This window comes from Pan troglodytes, chromosome 13 (genome assembly GCF_028858775.2).
Source record: "Pan troglodytes isolate AG18354 chromosome 13, NHGRI_mPanTro3-v2.0_pri, whole genome shotgun sequence".
Taxonomy (NCBI): Eukaryota; Metazoa; Chordata; class Mammalia; order Primates; family Hominidae; genus Pan; species Pan troglodytes.
Window position 1 is genome coordinate 92,943,680 of NC_072411.2, and position 18,944 is coordinate 92,962,623.

Here is an 18,944-nt window from a genome sequence, read left to right on the forward strand (position 1 = left end):
AAGTCTGCAAGTCATTAACAAGTCAGGGTTAGGCAGGGGTAATATTTGTTACCTTTCCTCTGAAACTTGATGTCTCTATTCCTGAATATATCATTACTTTGATTCATCAACATTTTTGGACAAGTAACATTAGTAATAAAAGCCATCTTAGTAGTTTGCTATTGTCCTGCTTTTTTTTTTTTTAATAAAAAAGGTGACTGTATGTTTTACACATGATAGTTTTTTCCATGTTCTTCTGGTTAAAGAGCAGATAGAAAAAAAAAAAAACTTAAAACACGGCAAGGCTGTAACATGCCAAAGGTCACATAACCTGTAGGTACAGCCAGATTTCCTAATTATTAATCTATTGAAATATTTTACAGTTCACTAGATTACTAAATCCGGTTATCAATTAATGATGCACCTGACATACACCCTTCTAGTTTCATAAAAATCATCTCATTAGGCTGGGCGTGGTGGCTCACGGCTGTAATCCCAGCAATTTGGGAGGCCCAGGGGGTGCAGATCCCTCGAAACCAGCCTGGGCAACCTGGCGAAACCCCGTCTCTACCAAAAATACAAAAAAAAAAAAAAAAAAAAAGCAGGTGCTGGCTGAGGTGGGAGGATCACCGGGGCCCCTGAGTTCAAGGCTGCAGTAAGCTGTGATCGCGCCACTGTACTTCAGCCTGGGCGACAGAGTGAGACCCTTTCTCAAAACGAACACACACAACAACAACACAGTAACAACACACCAACCCCCAAAACATCTTATTAAACTCTGTGGATCTACGCCATTTAAACCTAATTGTTTCAGGAAATAGTCTAAAAACATTTTTTTGTCCTGGAATGGAATGTGTATGTAGGCTCAGGGAATAACTCAGTTTATCAGGTTCTTGGCTGTTTTTCCACAGGTCCAAAAGGATAAATGGATAAAGTGATGCTGAAATAACTTAGAGAACCCGTATTCCAACGCTTCTATTTTAAAACAGTGAAGCAGTTTTTAAAATAGAAAAGTATCTACAGTTTTGCTTTCAAGCAAACTAGCGTTAACGGAATCATTGTTATTCAAAACTATTTTTGAAGTATCGGTGTACATTAAAAAAAAATAATTTTTAAAAAAGAAAGCTGTCGTATTCTGGATTCCGCAACCCCCCCACCCCGCCTCGCCACTCGTCGCCCTCCCTCCACCTCCACCCTCCCATGGCTTAAGTCGCATAGCTGAAAGGATTTTGCTCATTTTTTCCAAAACACTTCACGTCTGGGTAGTAGCCAATCATGGAAAGTTTCAAGCAAATGTTACATTTGGGAGAGGGATGAAGCTTGTCCGGGGCTGCTCTCGGAGGAGTCGCCAGACGCCCTGACCTGGGGGCCAGATGCGAGCTGGGATCGGCTGAGTTCCGACAGCTCGGCCAGACTCAGCCCTGCCAAACCTGCTGACCTCACTGCCCTCGGCTGCGGGGGATCTCGCCCATGAGTCTCCCCAACAGCTCGAATTCCCGGAGTGGAGGAGCCCACTGCTTCATAAATGCGAGAACCCAGAGCCCCTAGTACCCAACTAGGCTAGCCTCGGAGTTGGCACGGCGTGCAGAAAGTGGCTACTGAGCAGCCGGGCCTGGCTCACCCGCTTCACACGTCAGTTTGACTCCTCTCCCCGCCCCCCACCAATCCCCCGCCCTACTCTCCGCGCACCCAGAGCCGAGAGAAATTTGACTGCCCTAATCGCCAATCAAAAGAGAGGTCGAGGATTTGAGCCAATCGCAGCGGGCGAAAGGGGCGGGCCGTCGGCGAGCGCTGAAGGTCTCTAGCCCTCCCCTGCGCTTTAGCCTCAGTGCGGAGCCTTAGGCGGAGCGAAGAGAACCGGTCGCGGCAATCCTAGGGCGCAGCAGCAGCAGCAGCAGCAGCAGCAGCACCAGCACCAGCACCCGCATCCGCTGCGGGAGTCCGAGCCGGAACCACACCCACGTAGCTGCCCTTTCCTCTTCTGTCATCTCACCGCCCCACCACAGACCGCGTTCCCCGAGGAAACCGGCCGCCCACGCCCGGAGCATCCTCCCCTGTTGAGCGGGCGCTGACGGACCCGGCGGCATGATGCGGCTGCGAGGCTCGGGGATGCTGCGGGACCTGCTCCTGCGGTCGCCCGCCGGCGTGAGCGCGACTCTGCGGCGGGCACAGCCCTTGATCACCCTGTGCCGGCGTCCCCGAGGCGGGGGACGGCCGGCCGCGGGCCCGGCTGCCGCCGCGCGACTCCACCCGTGGTGGGGCGGGGGCGGCTGGCCGGCGGAGCCCCTCGCGCGGGGCCTGTCCAGCTCTCCTTCGGAGATCTTGCAGGAGCTGGGCAAGGGGAGCACGCATCCGCAGCCCGGGGTGTCGCCACCCGCTGCCCCGGCGGCGCCCGGCCCCAAGGACGGCCCCGGGGAGACGGACGCGTTTGGCAACAGCGAGGGCAAAGAGCTGGTGGCCTCAGGTGAAAAGTGAGTGTCTCCGCGAGGCGCAGGAGGCCTCGTTCCGTTCAGGGCCCGGGCTCAGGCTGTGTGGGGCCCTGCGGTGGGGCGGGATAGGAGCCGAGGTTCTAGAAAAGAGAAAGAAAGAGGTGCCGGGCGGCCTGCGCCGTCTGCGCCATGTGATTAGGCCCGGCCCCGCCCGCGCCTTCCCCGCCCGCAACCCTCCGCCAGGCCCCCACTTCCCTTCTCCGCCCCCGGCGGGGGTCGCCCTGGTGGGGCCGCGGTGGGGCCTGATGGGCTCGCCTGGCGTCCCCAGCGCCAGAGAGGCCGCTCCCCTGCCCGCGCCGCGTGCTCAGCTCCCTGGCTCGCGGCTGCAGCGCCTGGCCGCCCGCCCCAGCCATTCGTGGGCGATGCTGCACGAACATCTCCACCGAGTGACATTTAGGAGTTGGGTGTTCAGCAGAGCCTTTACCTTCCTGACTTGTCGCTTTTCCTGGCTCGTTTCCGCTCTGCCTGCCCTCCCTTGGTTTCTGCCATCATCCGGTTGGAAGCCAGATGTGACAGAGAGCTCTTTATATTTCTGGAGTGGCTACCTCAGGCACGTGTAGAGCCATCTGGGGCACCGGAAACAATGTTTCAGAAGTGAGATTAGGAGGAATCGGGTCATGTGGCCGAGAAGATGGGACACGCAGTATAGACCACCTGTTTGCATAAGGGACCAGCTTTGGCTTGTCAGGTCTTCCGTGAGATGGGGAGATTTTTAGAAATAAAAGTTAAATAGCCAAGATGAAATGTGACGTAATACACTAACTCAGTGAAAAATCTGAGTTGAGTAGGTTTTGTGACTTCATTGTGATAGGATGTTGACTCATCCTGTATGTGTATGGCACAGTAGTTTAGTCTTAAAGCAAAATTGGTTTTTCTTAAACAATATGCAAAGCAGTCTCCTATATATTTTTGTCTTGTGTAATACAAATGGACCACTTTGTTTTCCCAAAATGGGTAAAAATTTACCACTCTGCTTTCATTATACCTTACTCTTTTTCTGGCTTTGTACGCTGACACTCTAACCTGTTTTGCTTCCCTTTTATTTCTGCTGCTATTTCCAGCTCTAGGGTTCCTTAAGTCAAACTGAAAGTGAGAACATTCTTATAATTTCAATCTCACGCCTGCTTGATGTTTTCCTGTAATTGAAGTTGGGACCTTCCAGAAACTTTTCTAAAGTTCTTCTCCCAGACTGAAAAAGATTATTTGAAAAAAATCACTTGATGATGGGCGAAATTTGTGGTATTTTGTGATGTTGGTTTTGTGCCACAAAATAGCGTCCTGACCATGGACAGGTTATTTAATATCTTGGGTTAGATGACTTAAATCCTTTCAAGTTCTAAAAAGCTATACTTCTGTTAAATTTATACTTCTCTCATATTTTAGGGACTAGAATGATAATTTAATCTCATCTGGGACTCACTTTTACTTTAACATCATCCGGTTTACCAAGCAAGTAACAAGTTTACGTGCAAGTGCCCAAGGTACAGAATTGCAAAATGCAGTCACAACCGTTTAAAAGTTCATCTTAAAGGCTACAAGATGGGAACTGCATTCTAGTAAAATTATGTCTTCAGGTCTGTGTCTGCAGTGGCTCTAGTGCCTCTCTTTTTTTTTCCTCTTTTGTCAAACAGGAAATTGAGTTTCTTCTGTGATTTACTTGTCCAGAAGTTTCTGGTTTCATTGCCTTTTTAATAAAAAATCACCTTTTAGCAATGGCCTCAAGGTTGTGAAGAAAGTATTTTAATTTGGTTAAAGTTTCTATTTCCTTAATGATCTGGTTTCCAAATGTAGCTTTCCCTCTTTGGCTCCTTTCATTTTGCCTTTATGTGACAAACATTTCTCTTATCCTGGGAGGTAAGCTCCCAGTTGATCCTGTTATCCTTTCTAATGCTTAGCCTGCAAAGCATAGGTCATCCCTCAATCAGCAGTCCACCTGGTATGCTAGCACTCACTCAGGACTGTGCCAGATTTTATGTAGTATTATTAAAAGAAATAACCATGAGAAAATTAAATTAACATTTTGTAAAAGGCTTAGAACAATATTTGGCGTGTGTTAAATGACACATAACTATTTATTAAATAAATGAGAAAACATTGCTTCTTCATTATTGTAAAGCCTGTTAAAGAGATTGGCCTTGGAATTTCAGGCTTGCACATGAAGGTTTTTAATTTTTTTAGTTTCCATAAAAATGTTTATCTTGAGAAATTGCTATACATCTGTCTTATGTGAAACTATGTTAGTTGCAGTGTTTACCTTTTGCTCTGCTGATAAATAAGTTCAGAGTAAATTTAATGCTTAACCACACCAATTTCATCAGTTCACATGGCTGGGATATCTGCGTTTCCTCCTTTCCTTGGTCCTGAGTTTATATTTTATTTACTTTATATTCTGGAAGGAGGTGTGATATAAGCAAGTTACTTTACCTTTTTTTCACAAACTCTTTGAACTAATGTCACTTTAGACTATGCTGTCTCCATTACACAACTTTAGTGTGGTTTAGGACACGAACGTCTTAATATCATATAGAAAAATTTAATGATCTTTGCTCAGTTTTGTCTTTAGTGATCTTATTTAATTTTGTTATGGTTCATTCTGTTATCTTGAAAACCAACTTTGCTTGCCTCTCTTCGTTTTCAAAATTGTTCTCTCTTCTTTCCTAGTTCTTTTTGAATTTCCTCACTGGGTAAACCCTGAGGCTGAGGCCTTTGCCCGTTTCCCACTTGTCTGCCTTCTCAACAGCATATCCCTTCTTTCAGCTTTGACTCTCATCTTTGTGTAGGTAATACTTCACCTCTTAATCTAAAGCTCTGTTCTTAGATTTGTTGCCACATATTCAATGACTTCAAATTTTAAGTCTGTACCCCAATATTCATTCTTTTCTCCAATTCAACCTATTTTGCATACTGTTATGAGATTAATTTTAGAGTTTTAATTTGAAAATAGCACTCTCTTCCAGAAAACCAGCAGGAACTGGAATGAGCATTATATTAAAGTCACAAACTATGTTATGGTTTATGCCAGCACTTGCCCATATGGACATTTTTATCATACTTTTCTCTGTTAAGCTGGTTATACTTATTTCCATAAAGTCCAGAAGTATGTATCCTATCTTAGTGAATGGTCCCTAGGAAGAGTCAGAGGGATAGAGGTAAGGGGCATTATTAAGTTTTTTTATTTGGACATTTTTTAATGAGAAAGGAAAAGAGATACATAACAGAAATTGGGCTGGAAAAATACCAGCGTATGTATGCTGTTAGAAAATAGATAATTCATACAGGATGCAATATTGAAAGTATTCTGTTAAAACAACAATGAGGTCAGTTTCCCCTTCTCAGATTGGCAGATGTTAAATCAAGTAATTGGGAAAATAGGAACTCTAGCATTGCTAGTAGAAGTATAAATTATTAGTTCAGTTACTTTAGGCAGTTTGGTAGTTTCTGTTAAAAACTGCATACCTGTGATGTGGTAGTTGGATGTTTGCACATCTACATGAAGTCGTGGCATTCAGAAATATTTGTAATTACACAAATAAGCATACTTTAAAATATGTTTATATTTAAAAGTAAAAATGCAAGCAAAAATGATTTCAGCTAGCTTTAGTTAGTATGGATTTATGTTTTGATAGTTCAGCTTTATGTTTTGATAGTTCATATATTTAGTAAATGGAAAATGAAGGGCAAAGAAAATCATCAAGGTGTATACTCTGAAAACTGATTTTTTTTTTTTGTTTTTGAGATGGAGTCTCGCTCTGTCACACAGGCTGGAGTGCAGTGGTGTGATCTTGGTTCACTGCAACCTCTGCCTCCCGGGTTCAAGCCATTCTCCTGCCTCAGCCTCCCGAGTAGCTGGGATTACAGGCACCCGCCACCACGCCTGGCTAATTTTTGTGTTTTTAGTAGAGATGGGGTTGCACCATGTTGGCTGGGCTGGTCTTGAACTCCTGACCTCAGATGATCTGCCCGCTGTGGCCACCCAAAGTGCTGGGATTACAGGCGTGAGCCACCGCACCCGGCCTGAACATTGAATTTCAAAGTAAGATGAAATGCTTGTGAATTTCAGCGAACATTGAATTGGGTAGATTGAACAATACTAGTAAGGAAGTTGAGTATTTGGCAGATATAAATATTAAGTTTTAGAACTGAATGACAAAACCTCTGTTAAAATAGGGGCACGTGTTTTATGATCCTTCAGTATTGCATTTGGTTTTAATTTTAAAAGTTAACATATTTACAGTTCACTTAAGCTAAAATCAAGGTGGAAAGTACGTTTAATTTTTTCCTTTGGGCTTCTCAGGCAGCCCCTTAGTTATTTTTGATTTCTTCATTATTAAAATTTTTTTCTAGGTGATGATTATCAGTGAGTTTTAGTTTTTTTTTAATTTTATTTTTATTTATTTATTTATTTTTGAGGTGGAGTCTCACTCTGTCACCCAGGTTGGAGTGCAGTGGTGTGATCTCAGCTCAATGCAACCTCTCCCTCCCGGGTTCAAGTCGTTCTCCTGCCTCAGCCCCCCATTTAGCTGGGACTACAGGCACGTGCCACCACACCTGGCTAATTTTTGTATTTTTAGTAAGATGGGAATTTACCATGTCAGCCAGGATGGTCTCGACCTCCTGACCTTGTGATACGCCTGTTTCGGCCTCCCAAATTGCTGGGATTACAGGCGTGAGCCACTGCACCCAGCCCAGTTTTTTGTTTTTTTAAAAGCAAGTGAAAAAGGTACCAATAACTATATGTCCTAACATTTTTGTGACCTAATATTTATATTGAAATGTGCATCAATTAGTCATTGATAACTTTGTCCATGATGTGTAATTAACAAACTCATGCTGTTAATTTATAATTTTATTAATATTTGGATGAAATTCACTGAAAGGACAAGAATTAGATTCTGAGGGGTTTAGTCTCCTGGAGTTTTAGCTGCATATTTCCAGACCTTACTCTTTTATAGAGAAGTCTACCTACCTCAAAGTCAGCTAATCCATGAAATGACTACCAAATAGAATTCAGCCTTTTTTATGAGGCAATGTGTAGGCCAGCTAAAAGGGAGGGGGGGCACTATTTTAGTCCAAAGATAAATGTCACTTTGAAAGAAATTTGCTGAAGATATTTGTGGGTTTCTTTGAGTTTTAAAAAGTTATTTAAAAGAAATCAGGCTGGGCGTGGTGGCTCATGCCCGTAATCCCAGCACTTTGGGAGGCCAAAGCAGGTGGATCACTTGAGGTCAGGAGCTTGAGACCAGCCTGGCCAACATGGTGAAACCCTGTCTCTACTAAAAATACAAAAATTAGCCAGGAGTGGTGGCGGGCACCTGTAATCCCAGCTACTCGGGAGGCTGAGGCAGGAGAATCGCTTGAACCCAGGAGGTGGAGGTTGCAGTGAGCCGAGATCATGCCACTGCCCTCCAGCCTGGGTGACAGAGCGAGACTCTTGTCTCAAAAAAAAAAGAAAGAAAGTAATAGTAAAAGGCTGTACTACTTCCTTCTTGTGATATTTGAAATGAAGAAAAATTATGACTATATAAACTGAAAGCCTAATTATAGAATTTGTGTGAGGGAGCTCAATCATGTTAAATCCTATATAAATTAAGGTTATATTTTATAGTTGCCTGTCTGTGCCTTTTCACCTTTAAGTCATTTGCTAGTAAGAGAAATGCTTAAGAAAGGTGAGTAAACAGATGTATTTATAAAAATAGTTATTAATTACTGATATCTCTAAGTGAGGTACATAGCTTTCACATAGAGATACTGTTACTACAGTTTTACCCTGAAATCTACTCAGGTGCAAAATTGCTTTGGTTATGAAACACGTTACTTGTGAGTCATCACTGCACTTAGTGATTTTCTGACCCCCTACAACGTAGTAGAAGCAAAATGTAAATGTACCTTGACTTCCATTTGGGAGTGTCCTCTGCTTGATATGTTAAATTCATTATAAAGAAATGTTTATAGTAAAAGCATTACTTTCGAAACATGGAACTGTAGATGTTGCATAATGAATAAAACTGATAGCTTTCAGGATTAAGAAATATATTTTTGCCTATTTATTTCTGGTACAGGCTTCTAAAAAAGATTTTTAAAATTGTCTTCTTGATGAGGATATTTTGAGTGACATAGACACGTCCTTCAATTTTTGATGGTAAACTTTCTGAAGAGCAATTTTTAAGCTCTATGAGGAACTTACAAAGTATTCATACCTTTTTAGGAATCTAAGTTCACAAAATAAACTGAAGTGTTAGAAAGATTTATTTCCTATTATTTTTGGTACAGTGTTATGCATACTAGAGAATAATGGAGAAAAACTCATGTTCAACATTAGTGGGATAGTTAAGTAAATTGTGGTACATTCATATGAGGGTCTCTTATTTAGTCATTTAAAATGTTTTCAGATACTTTTTAGGATATAAGGTAATGTTATAACGGCCAAAAGTTAGAATACAGAATTTTCTATGCAGTATGATCTCAAGCTATTTAAAAAGCTCAGAAAAAGTAATAGAAGGAAATACGCCAAAATGACATTAGCAGTTGTGGTTTATGAGAACGGGCATTGTTTTTCCTGCCTCCTTTTGTTACTTTTAAGATTTCCCCCCCATTATAAGTGGGAAACGTCTAAAACAGTAAAAAACATTCCATAGTTTTGAAAATCAAAGGAACCACATCTGTTAAATTTTGAACTTGTAAATCTCTACTGTCTACTCTTCTAATATCCTGATTCTGGTTGTATAAGAACAGTAAGCACCATTACATTGAAAGAAAAGTATGAAAATAGGTTATGTATGAATTTGCACAGCTCCTGTTTATCAGCATTGTCTAATCATATTCACTGGTACCCTCAAACATCAAACTTTAAAAATTTAAAACTATGCTTGATATATCTCCCTAGTAAATGTTACATATTTCTCTGCCATATTAAAACATTGTAATGAATAGAGTTTAACATTTCTTGTTAAACTTATGTGTATTTTAAGGATGCATTATTATACTGCACTGTAATACAGTGATGCTGTAAGACAAGTGCTGGCACACTTTCCCTGGAAGGCCAAATAGTAAATATTTTCAGCTTTTGGGGTTCTCTAGTCACTACTACAACTTCTCAGTTCAGTGGTGGTAGCAAAATAGCTGCAAACAATAGGTAAATAGATGTGGCAGTCTTCCAATAAAACTATTTACAAAAAGAGGAGGTCCCTGCTGTAGTTTGCGTAGCCCTACACTAAAATATATTTATTGTTCAGTTCTCTCATGCCTTGATTGGTTCTCCTTTAACCAGTACTCTTAAGGGTGGGTTTGTTCTTTTGTGGATTTTTGTATCTCGTATCAGTTGACTGTTCTTCATGTCTCTACTTTAGCAATCCTCCTTCACTCTTACCTTCTGTATCCAGTTCTGCTTAGCTTTTTCAAAAAATTGTGGTAAAATATACATAACATAAAAATTACCACTTTAACCATTTTTAAGTTCCGTAGTTCAGTGGCATTAAATACTTCTGTTAGTTTTAGAACCCAGATGAATATGCTAATGTGTAAAATAAAAGTATGTAAGTCGTGAGTGAATAAAGTTTATGATCTCACTTTAGTGTAGTGATTTGGAGGACATCTATTTTTAGCAACTCAAAAACTGAGAATTAAGCTTGGGAGTAACTTTAAAGAACATTTAATTCCAGCTCATTTTACATATTATATAAGCTGCCCACAGATATTAAATGACCTAAACAAGTTCAAACAGTATTAGGACTTGTTTTGATTTTTCTTTTTTCATCTATTAGCAGCAAACTAATTCAATTTATAGAGTTAATTTTTTTTAGATTGAAGATTATAAGAGATCTTACAAACCCTTCTCCCCAGCTGCTGCTTTCTTCTCTTCTGTTACATACTCCCTATAGGTTGTTGTTATTCATCTCTACCTGAATACTGCCTTCACAAGGGAGTTCACTCCCTTAGAAGGCAGCCCATTCCGTTTTCATAGCTGTTTCATTTTTCCTTATGTGTGGCTGAAGTTTTTCATTAACTTCTACCTATGTATGTTAGTTATTCTGAACAAGTTGTCTATAGTGGTATCAAAGTGATTGCAGTGACAGAATTCATATAGTATCTGTATTATTCCATCTAGACTGATATATTAAAGGATACTTGGCTGAAGAAATGAGTTATTGGAAAAACTAACAGAGTTGGATGTTATAGACTTGATCTCCCCAGATCCTAGTCTTCCCACCCGAGACAGCCAGACTGCCTTTTGGGTCAAACTTCTGAAGTTGTGCAAACGTATGGACAAATTACCATGAGCTGACAGGGGCAGCCTGACCATTTCCTCACATAAAGTGGCTTTTGTGCTTTTTACTTTGGTGTGCTTTTAAATGAATTTGTGCTATAAAGTCCAGTCAAAACAGCAGCACTAATTGAATATAATCTCATCTTTGCTTTGACAGGATGCAGTTTTATCAAGGCAGACCAGTTTAGTTCTCTTATTTGCATTTTGGTTAGAAATTTATTATTGTTCAAGAATTACAGATATTATTCCTAAAATAGAGCACTAACCGCTGAGAGCATGAGGTGGCAAAGCAGGAAGAGTCTGGAACTGGGAACAAAGGACGAGCTTTGTAGGACTAATTCTGGTCCAGCCACTTAAGATTTATGTGACATTGGACATGCTGCTTGACTTTGATACTCTTAAAACAAAATTTTTTTTAAATTTAAAATTTAAATTAAAATTTTTTTTTTTTTTTTTAGAAATGGAATCTTGCTGTGTCACCCAGGCTGGAGTACATTGGTGCCATTATAGCTCACTGCAGCCTTGAACTCCTGGGCTCAAGCAGTCCTCTTGCCTCAGTCTCCCAAGTAGCTGGGACTGTAGGTGCATGCCACCACACTTTTCTAGGACTCTCTTTATCTGTACACTGGGGACAATTAACCCACCTTAATTTACCTCATAGGGTTTTAATATGATAGAAAGTGAGAGTCCTTTTTTAGCAGTAAAGCCTTAAAAGATGTAAGTTTTTATTTTTAAATTCCACCAATGATTAGCCTTGGGGCAAAATCACTTGGATGATAACTAGAATTTGTCAATTTGTTAGACTTAACATTCATTCTAATATGCTGTTTTACTATATGGTCAGCCACCATCAGTTCAACTTTCCATCTAACAGGTTTGTTAATCTGCCAGTTTGCTGGTGTTGATAGACAGTTGTTATCAGTCAGCTAACTATAAATTCAAAATGATACACTGATTTTAAAATAACCCTAAATTATCATCTGAATGATCATTATTCTTAAATGAAGGCATAAAGACTAGCAAATCCTTTTGTATTGTGTTATTATTAGGCCTCATTTTTTTAAAATCCCACTTGAAAAGACAGTTTTTCATTGTCTCATAGGTTTACCATACTATGTGTTTTAAGAGTTATGCGAAAAAAAAATTAAGAAAGACTTGACCCCAGCCTTGAAGCTTTATAGTTTGGGGAGGTTAGGTAATATGAAATGTTATTTAACAAAATAAGACCGTACAGTTGGTTTCAATTATTTTCCTCTGTTCATTTTGTAGTTCTTAGTAAGGATTTTTTTTTATTTTCTTCCTTTCATTTGATAGTTTTTTATTTATAAGATTTTTGAACTGATGAAGATGAGTTTGCCTTGTTGCTCCTAATTACAGATTAGAAACCTTCTTGATTTCCCCTACCCATTAAGGCAAAATTAAATACTTCATCTGTACTTGCTAATAAAATACTTTTTGAAAAACACTTCTACCATAGTATTTGTCTCATGGCTTTAGTCATATTTCTCCTAGACCACAACCTTACTTTAGGGATCTTTATTGCTATTGCTTGGCATATAATAAGTGGTACAAGAAAAGGACAAAACTTAGTGATACCAGAGAATGCTAAAGAGTATAGAGAATCTGGTGGGGGCAAAGTCCTGTGAAACAATTGAAATGATCATTGATAGCTTAAGATTTAGGGAGAGGAAGGTTTTACACAGAAGGCATGATAGGTTAAAAAAAAAAAAAAAAGATGAGATAGCACTTATTTACAGGTCATTGAGTCTAGTCAATTACATTGGGGAATTATAAGGATTAAGTTAGGAATAAATAGTGTAAAACTAATTTATAGAGAACTGCATACCAGACTGAGGAGTATGAATTCCCCCTTTGGTATGGGGAAACTAATTTGGTCAGTGGGGTAAGCAAAGACAGTTCCTCTTTTCATGTTGCAGAAGTTGGCCCTGCATTTAAACTTAATGTAGATTTTGGAAGGTAGTCTCCTCATTTACCTCAGATATATATATTCAGAATATATATATTCTCAACACTAAAAAATTAAGTATTCATATAATAGCCTATAGGTAGAAACAGGCACCTTAATTCACACATTCTGTGCTCTAGCTGTTTTTTGTTCTTTATAAACACTAAGTGAATGCTTACTTTCATCCCTTTGGTCTGTTTGCCAGAAATCTTTTTCTGTTGCCATGCTTCCAGCTCTTACCCATCTTTCAGGTTTAGCTCAGATTCCACCTCATCTAAAAAAAAGCTTGACCTTATTAGACCACAGCGAAGTAGTTTTCCAAAGTCTGGATGTCATAGATCTATTCTTGTAATTCCTCATTTTATGTACATGTCTCCTACTTCTTCTAGACTGTAAATGATGTCTAACATGATGTCATACATGGCATGGGATTTTTCTTCTTTTTCATTAAGAAATTATTTTTTAAGACAGTTAAAGGCTAAAGTAGGGGAAGGAATGGGTAAAAGAAGAAACAATATGATGGTAAGGATGATCTTAAAGGCAGCATTTAGAAAGGAAACGAGAGAGACAGTATAAGTTGGAGAAGAAGTAAAAAGGTGAGAAATAAGGATTTTCCTTCAGATTATCTTCTGTTATATCCGATTTGAATTGCTGAATATCATAACCATTTTATGTTTTTCTCTTCAAGGGAATCTGGAGGATTCATTTGGGTTATTAATAATTGTTGATGATAAGATTTGAAAGATTGCTATAATCCTATTTGTCATTAAAACTTAAATACTTCTCTCAAGGATTTCCTAGTTACTATATAGTTACTGAAAGCTATAGTTTTTAGCTTTTGAATTTTAATGAAAAATACATTATTGTGAAGAATTACCAGAAAGAATTAATTTAGGGAGAGAAAAGGGGGGTTAAGGCATGAATGATCTTGAGTAGTTTCTGCCTTGTGGAAAGTTTGAGGAGAATATTTGAGTATGTTTGTTCGCCAGACTGTTGAAGCGAATTCATTCTCAGATCAAAATCTGAGGTTTCAAATGCTGAGATAGGTAGTAATTTCTTTTTATCAGTTTTGACAGCTTATTTTGTGAGCTTATTTTTTAGGGCTGGCTTAAATTCTTTCCCCTATAGATAAAAATTAATTTCTTGTTTAAAAGCAAGTAAACATTTGTCTTTTTTTGCTAGCTATGGCAATAACGTGGTCATTTTAATTTTTTTTCACTATGTGCCATAAGCTAAAAAAGTGTATATTTTACGTTATTTACATAGCTTTTAGGCAAAGCAAATACCATTTACTTGTGTGATAAATACATAGAAAGCTTATTCTGCAGTTTTTTAAAGTGACAAACTACCACTATCTGAAGTTTATTTGACCAACCATTTGCTGTAAATAATTGGTATGTTATTATCCACTGATTTTTTGACAGCTGGTTCAGTTTTTTCTTTGAATATTAGGTGGTGAGTATTGTTAAGCTGTGTTTAATGGTATTAGGTCAGGATAAGACCTAGAAAACTTGTTTGTACCTTATAAAAGTAATAACAAGCTAGTAAGTTAGAGAGCCAGTATAATGTAGCAGTAGTTTGGATTCAGAAAAATCCATCTTTGCCATTGTGTAACCTTGGAAAGCTTCTGAGCCTCTGTTTCCTAATCTGTGAAATGGGGACAGAGGTAGTCATTTTTTTGAACAAATAACAAATTTGTTGAGCTTCTAAGTATGTACCAGAAATCATACTATGTTTTGGATAACAGTAGTACCTCTGTCATAAGATCCTTGGAGGATTAAGTTAGAATGCATGTAAAACACTTAGCACAGTGTGTAGAATATAAGTAAGTGATCAATATATTGTAGTTATTATTACTAAAACATCCCAAATGTATTTTTTTTGGAGACAGTCTCGCTCTGTTACCCAGGCTGGAGTGTGGTGGCGTGATCTTGGCTCACTGCAACCTCCACCTCCCGGGTTCAAGCTATTCTCCTGCCTCAGCCTCCCAAGTAGCCGGGATTCAGGCGCCTGCCACAACGTCTGGCTAGTTTTTCTATTTTTAGTAGAGATGGGGTTTCACCATGTTGGCCAGGCTGATCTCGAACTCCTGACCTCAAGTGATCCTCCTGCCTCAGCCTCCCAAAGTGCTGAGATTATACGCGTGAGCCACCACGCCCAGCTTCAAATGCATTTTTAAAAGTTGTCTAAGAGCAAAAACAGTTTCAGGGAATAATTATGTATCAGGATATGTCATTAAATATTTTAATGATAAAGCTATGTGTTTTTAAAAAACATTTGTGTGACATTCAGTGTTTAAAAGTTTGGTTAATCATAGCATCTTAGTGTTACACTAGTTTAGTTAATTAAGATTTTTAATGCATACTTATTGGTAACGTTTTTCTTTTAATAGTCTTTATGATTTGTAGAATTTGATGTATACAGTCTTGCCTTGTCCTTCTGTATATGTTAAGAGATTGGTTCCAGGTCCCCCACAGCTCAAGTCTCTTATGTAAAATGGCATAATATTTGCCTATAACCTACATATACCCTCCCATATATTTTAAATCATCTCTAGATTACTTATAATACCTAATAAAATGTAAATGCTATGTAAATAGGTCTTATACTATCTTTTGAATGTATGTCTTTAATTTTTTTTCTGAATTTTTTTTATCCGTGTTGGTTGAATCTATGGATGCAAAGGGCTGACTAGGATATGTAAACCTAGATCACTTTAGAAATAATAACTACAACTACTGTCAGTGGAGTCTTACTCTCTGCCAGACGTGTTCTAAAGATATTGAATGTATTGAGTCAACTGATCCTCACCACAACCCTATGAGGGAGGCACTGTTTTATTCCCTTTCTCAGATGAGGAAACTGGATCACAGAAAGGTTAATTAATTTACCCAAGGTTACACAACTATAGTATTACAGCCAGGATTCAAGAACTTGTGCACTTGATCTTAACTACTGCCTAGTAGTTAATTGCTGTCTCTCCCAGATTTTATAATCAGGTTAACTATTTGAATAATGTGTAAATACAGTCATCATATTTAGAAAACCCCCAAAACAACTGAACAGTGTGTTGAGTCTTATCGGAATGTTTGCTGAGCTCTATAATTTGTATTGGGTGATTGTACTGGGGTGTATAGGAAGGCATCACCATAACGGATGGCTGGGCATTAGCACAACTAGAGTTGATGATCAGGGTTTCAAAACCTGGGATTAAAAAATGTGTTAATGATTTTTTTTTCTACTTGTTTTTCAGTGTGGTTTATAGTGGTACTGATTTGATTTTGGTAAATCAACATTTATTATGACTGTAGTCTTGAGTATATCAGCTCAGCTGTAGTCTAGTTTAGTGGTTATTTAACAATGGATTTAGTTAAAAATCCATTAGAATGTTCATACAGGATTAATTTTGTATTCTTTCTACCTCTTTAGTAAAATAAAACAGGGTCTGTTACCTAGCTTGGAAGATTTGCTGTTCTATACAATTGCGGAAGGACAAGAGAAAATACCTGTTCATAAATTTATTACAGTAAGTTTTTATATTTTTCTATCTTAACTTAAAAAAAATCAATAATAATAAATATATACAGTATTATTGAAATATAGTCTTAAAGGTCGTCTGACATGTAGATTCTGACTGACACTATTTCTCTTATTATGTTTTCAAATTTTTATCATGCTCATTTCAAGGTAATCAGTGAAAGAAAAAGAAAGAAACAATGAGAAACTTGTCCAGAAAGTGGGTAATAGTGACACTAAGATGCCATATTCATGTTCAAGTGTTGGGCAGAAGTTTTTATATACAGGAATAAAATCTTATAGTTGGTATAAGCATATACATTATTTGCACTATATATTTACAAACTCTTATTTTTTTAAAAACAGGCACTCAAATCTACAGGATTGCGAACGTCTGATCCCAGGTTGAAAGAGTGTATGGATATGTTAAGATTAACTCTTCAAACAACGTCAGATGGTGTCATGCTAGACAAAGATCTTTTTAAAAAGTAAAAGTTTCTGCCAAACCTTTAATGGTGATTTGCTATGCTATACGGTGATTCTGCTTTTAAAACAAAATTGCATCTTTGAAGGCCACTGCTTCCTGTGTAATGGAAAAAGGGGATTTGTAAACAACATTTGTTTGAAGAACTTGGTACACATTAGGTTCTATAATACACCGGGCTAAGAGTATTCTTTCTTTAAATCTGTTCTAAGCAAATTTAGCCACCGATGTTTCCAGTTTACAGTACTTGGAGATTGCATTCAGTTTGAGTAGAGCACATCCTTTGTCCTGTCATTGCTTATATTGATCCCCAATTCATCTGCATGACTTGCACGCTTTCTCAGCATGGTCTCTAGTTCTTTTCCACAAGGTGATTTAGGTGACATCATAAAATGAGAGGGCTTCAGACAGACCTGTGTTCCTCACATTTACATACCTGCATTGTCTGCTCCTCTCCTCTCTTCAGACATATTAATACATAGGCTTTTGGCTGTTTTCATTTTCTTCAAAACAGTAAAGAACTAAAGGCAACTTTGGAGATTAAAGCCTTGATTTGGTTGAATGAGAATTTTTACTTTGATGTTCCCGTATTTGCATATATTTATTATTTATCTTCATTAATGTGTTTCTATTAGTTTGATTACTTAAAGATTTAATGGACATGTGTGTAATGGATCCCAAAGAATCAAGTAGTATTTTAAACTACTACTATTTAAGTAGAAACTAGTCTAAAACTGTAAATACTACTATAAGACATTGGCTTTTTCCAGACATGGATCCAAAAAATTTCTGCATCTACTTTGAAAGTTTGTTATGTATGGATGTATTTACTTTTGTTTTATCTTCTTTTGGGGGTTGGGTGATTTGTTCTAGATGTCTCATGGAGTATGAAGTCATCTGAAGGTATAAGTATTTAACTGTGGTTCTCTGAAGTTTCCTGGCATGCTGTGAAGCACTGCTGACAGCTTGGGTTAAGATCTTATCTTTTCACGAGGAGGTTCTTGTTTCTGTTAACTTAGCTGACCTTAAAGTGTAGACTTTAGGTCCGTGTTGCAGTTGGTATTAGGAATTTTGACTTCCAGAACCTGCTTTTTAAGAGACAGAAAAACATCATTTCTAAATTTATTTGTGTCTTTGCGGTAAGGATTATTTTTCGTGTTCATGAACTGTCTGCACAATAGTCTGATTAAAGTGCTTTCTGTGGGCATTATTTTGTTGTATCTGTGAATGAAGTTGTTAGAGTAATGGTAGGTAGATCTGTTGATAATCAGTAGGGGAACTGCTTTGGAATTTTAAGTGGAAGCAGTATTTTACACTTTTTTTTTTTTTTTTTAAGAGACGGAGTCTCATTCTGTCGCCCAGGCTGGAGTGTAGTGACATGATCTTGGCTCACTACAACCTCTGCCTCCCGGGTTCAAGTGATTCTCCCACCTCAATTCCCAAGTATCTGGGATTAAGGCCTGCCACCACGCCTGGCTTTTTTGTATTTTTAGTGAGACGGGGTTTCACCACGTTGGCCAGGCTGGTCTCGAACTCCTGACCTCAGGTGATCCATCCGCCTCGGCCTCCTAAAGTTACACGCTTTTAATACTTGAAAAAATATTTATGTTTTGTAAACATGTTGTTATGTTTAAATATGAAATTAAAAACAATTTAAATCCTCTGATTATTAAGCCAGGGAACTGCAAACATTAAATTTTCTGCCTGCAATTATATTAAGAGATAGTAATTATTGTTTTAAACACTAATCCAATTTTTAAAAATCTATGCTTGTAATACAGGCAGTTTCCAACTTGACAAATGTTTTATGGTCTATATGAGCAACCAGTAGAAAAGTACAAGTCTCTAGGGCATAATTATTTCTCTCTTTATTCTTAGAATGAGGTGGTTCAAAACCTCCAACTGTTAACCTTTTAATAGCTTTCAGTCACCTGGAAAGGTGATTGCTTCAGAGTTGTTCTTTTCTCTGTTTTCAAATATAAGAAGTTACCTAGTTAGTGTTGCCAGAAATAAACTTCTCCCTTTCATGCAGCTAGGGAGGAGATGTTAAAACATGGGATTCATTTTTCCCCAGAGAAATAATTTATAAAGGTGGGTAGGTTTGGTTGAAGCAGTGTGTTAAAATACATTGTAGATTAATATTTTTAGACTTTTTCGGTAATCTGAGAAACAACTATTATGTGTGACTTTTTTTAACTTGGGAAAATACGTTCTAAGCATACTTTTTGGAGTAAAACCTGTTCGAAA

The 18,944-nt window shown here is 38.4% G+C and overlaps 1 protein-coding gene across 3 annotated transcripts in view; it reads left to right on the forward strand.

Annotated features, from left to right (window-relative positions):
* Positions 1-1,806: 1,806 nt before the first annotated feature.
* GLS (glutaminase) overlaps positions 1,807-18,944 on the forward strand; it is an 84,924-nt gene continuing 67,786 nt past the window's right edge. For 2 of the 3 annotated variants that reach the window (XM_001167502.7, XM_016950220.3), the window contains exons 1-3: positions 1,807-2,450; positions 16,127-16,223; positions 16,580-16,701. In XM_001167502.7, the coding sequence (XP_001167502.2) occupies positions 2,065-2,450; positions 16,127-16,223; positions 16,580-16,701 (605 nt within the window). In that variant the 5' untranslated portion in view covers positions 1,807-2,064. The remainder of the gene's footprint in view (positions 2,451-16,126; positions 16,224-16,579; positions 16,702-18,944) is intronic. The other variant, XM_016950221.4, reaches the window with a different exon arrangement.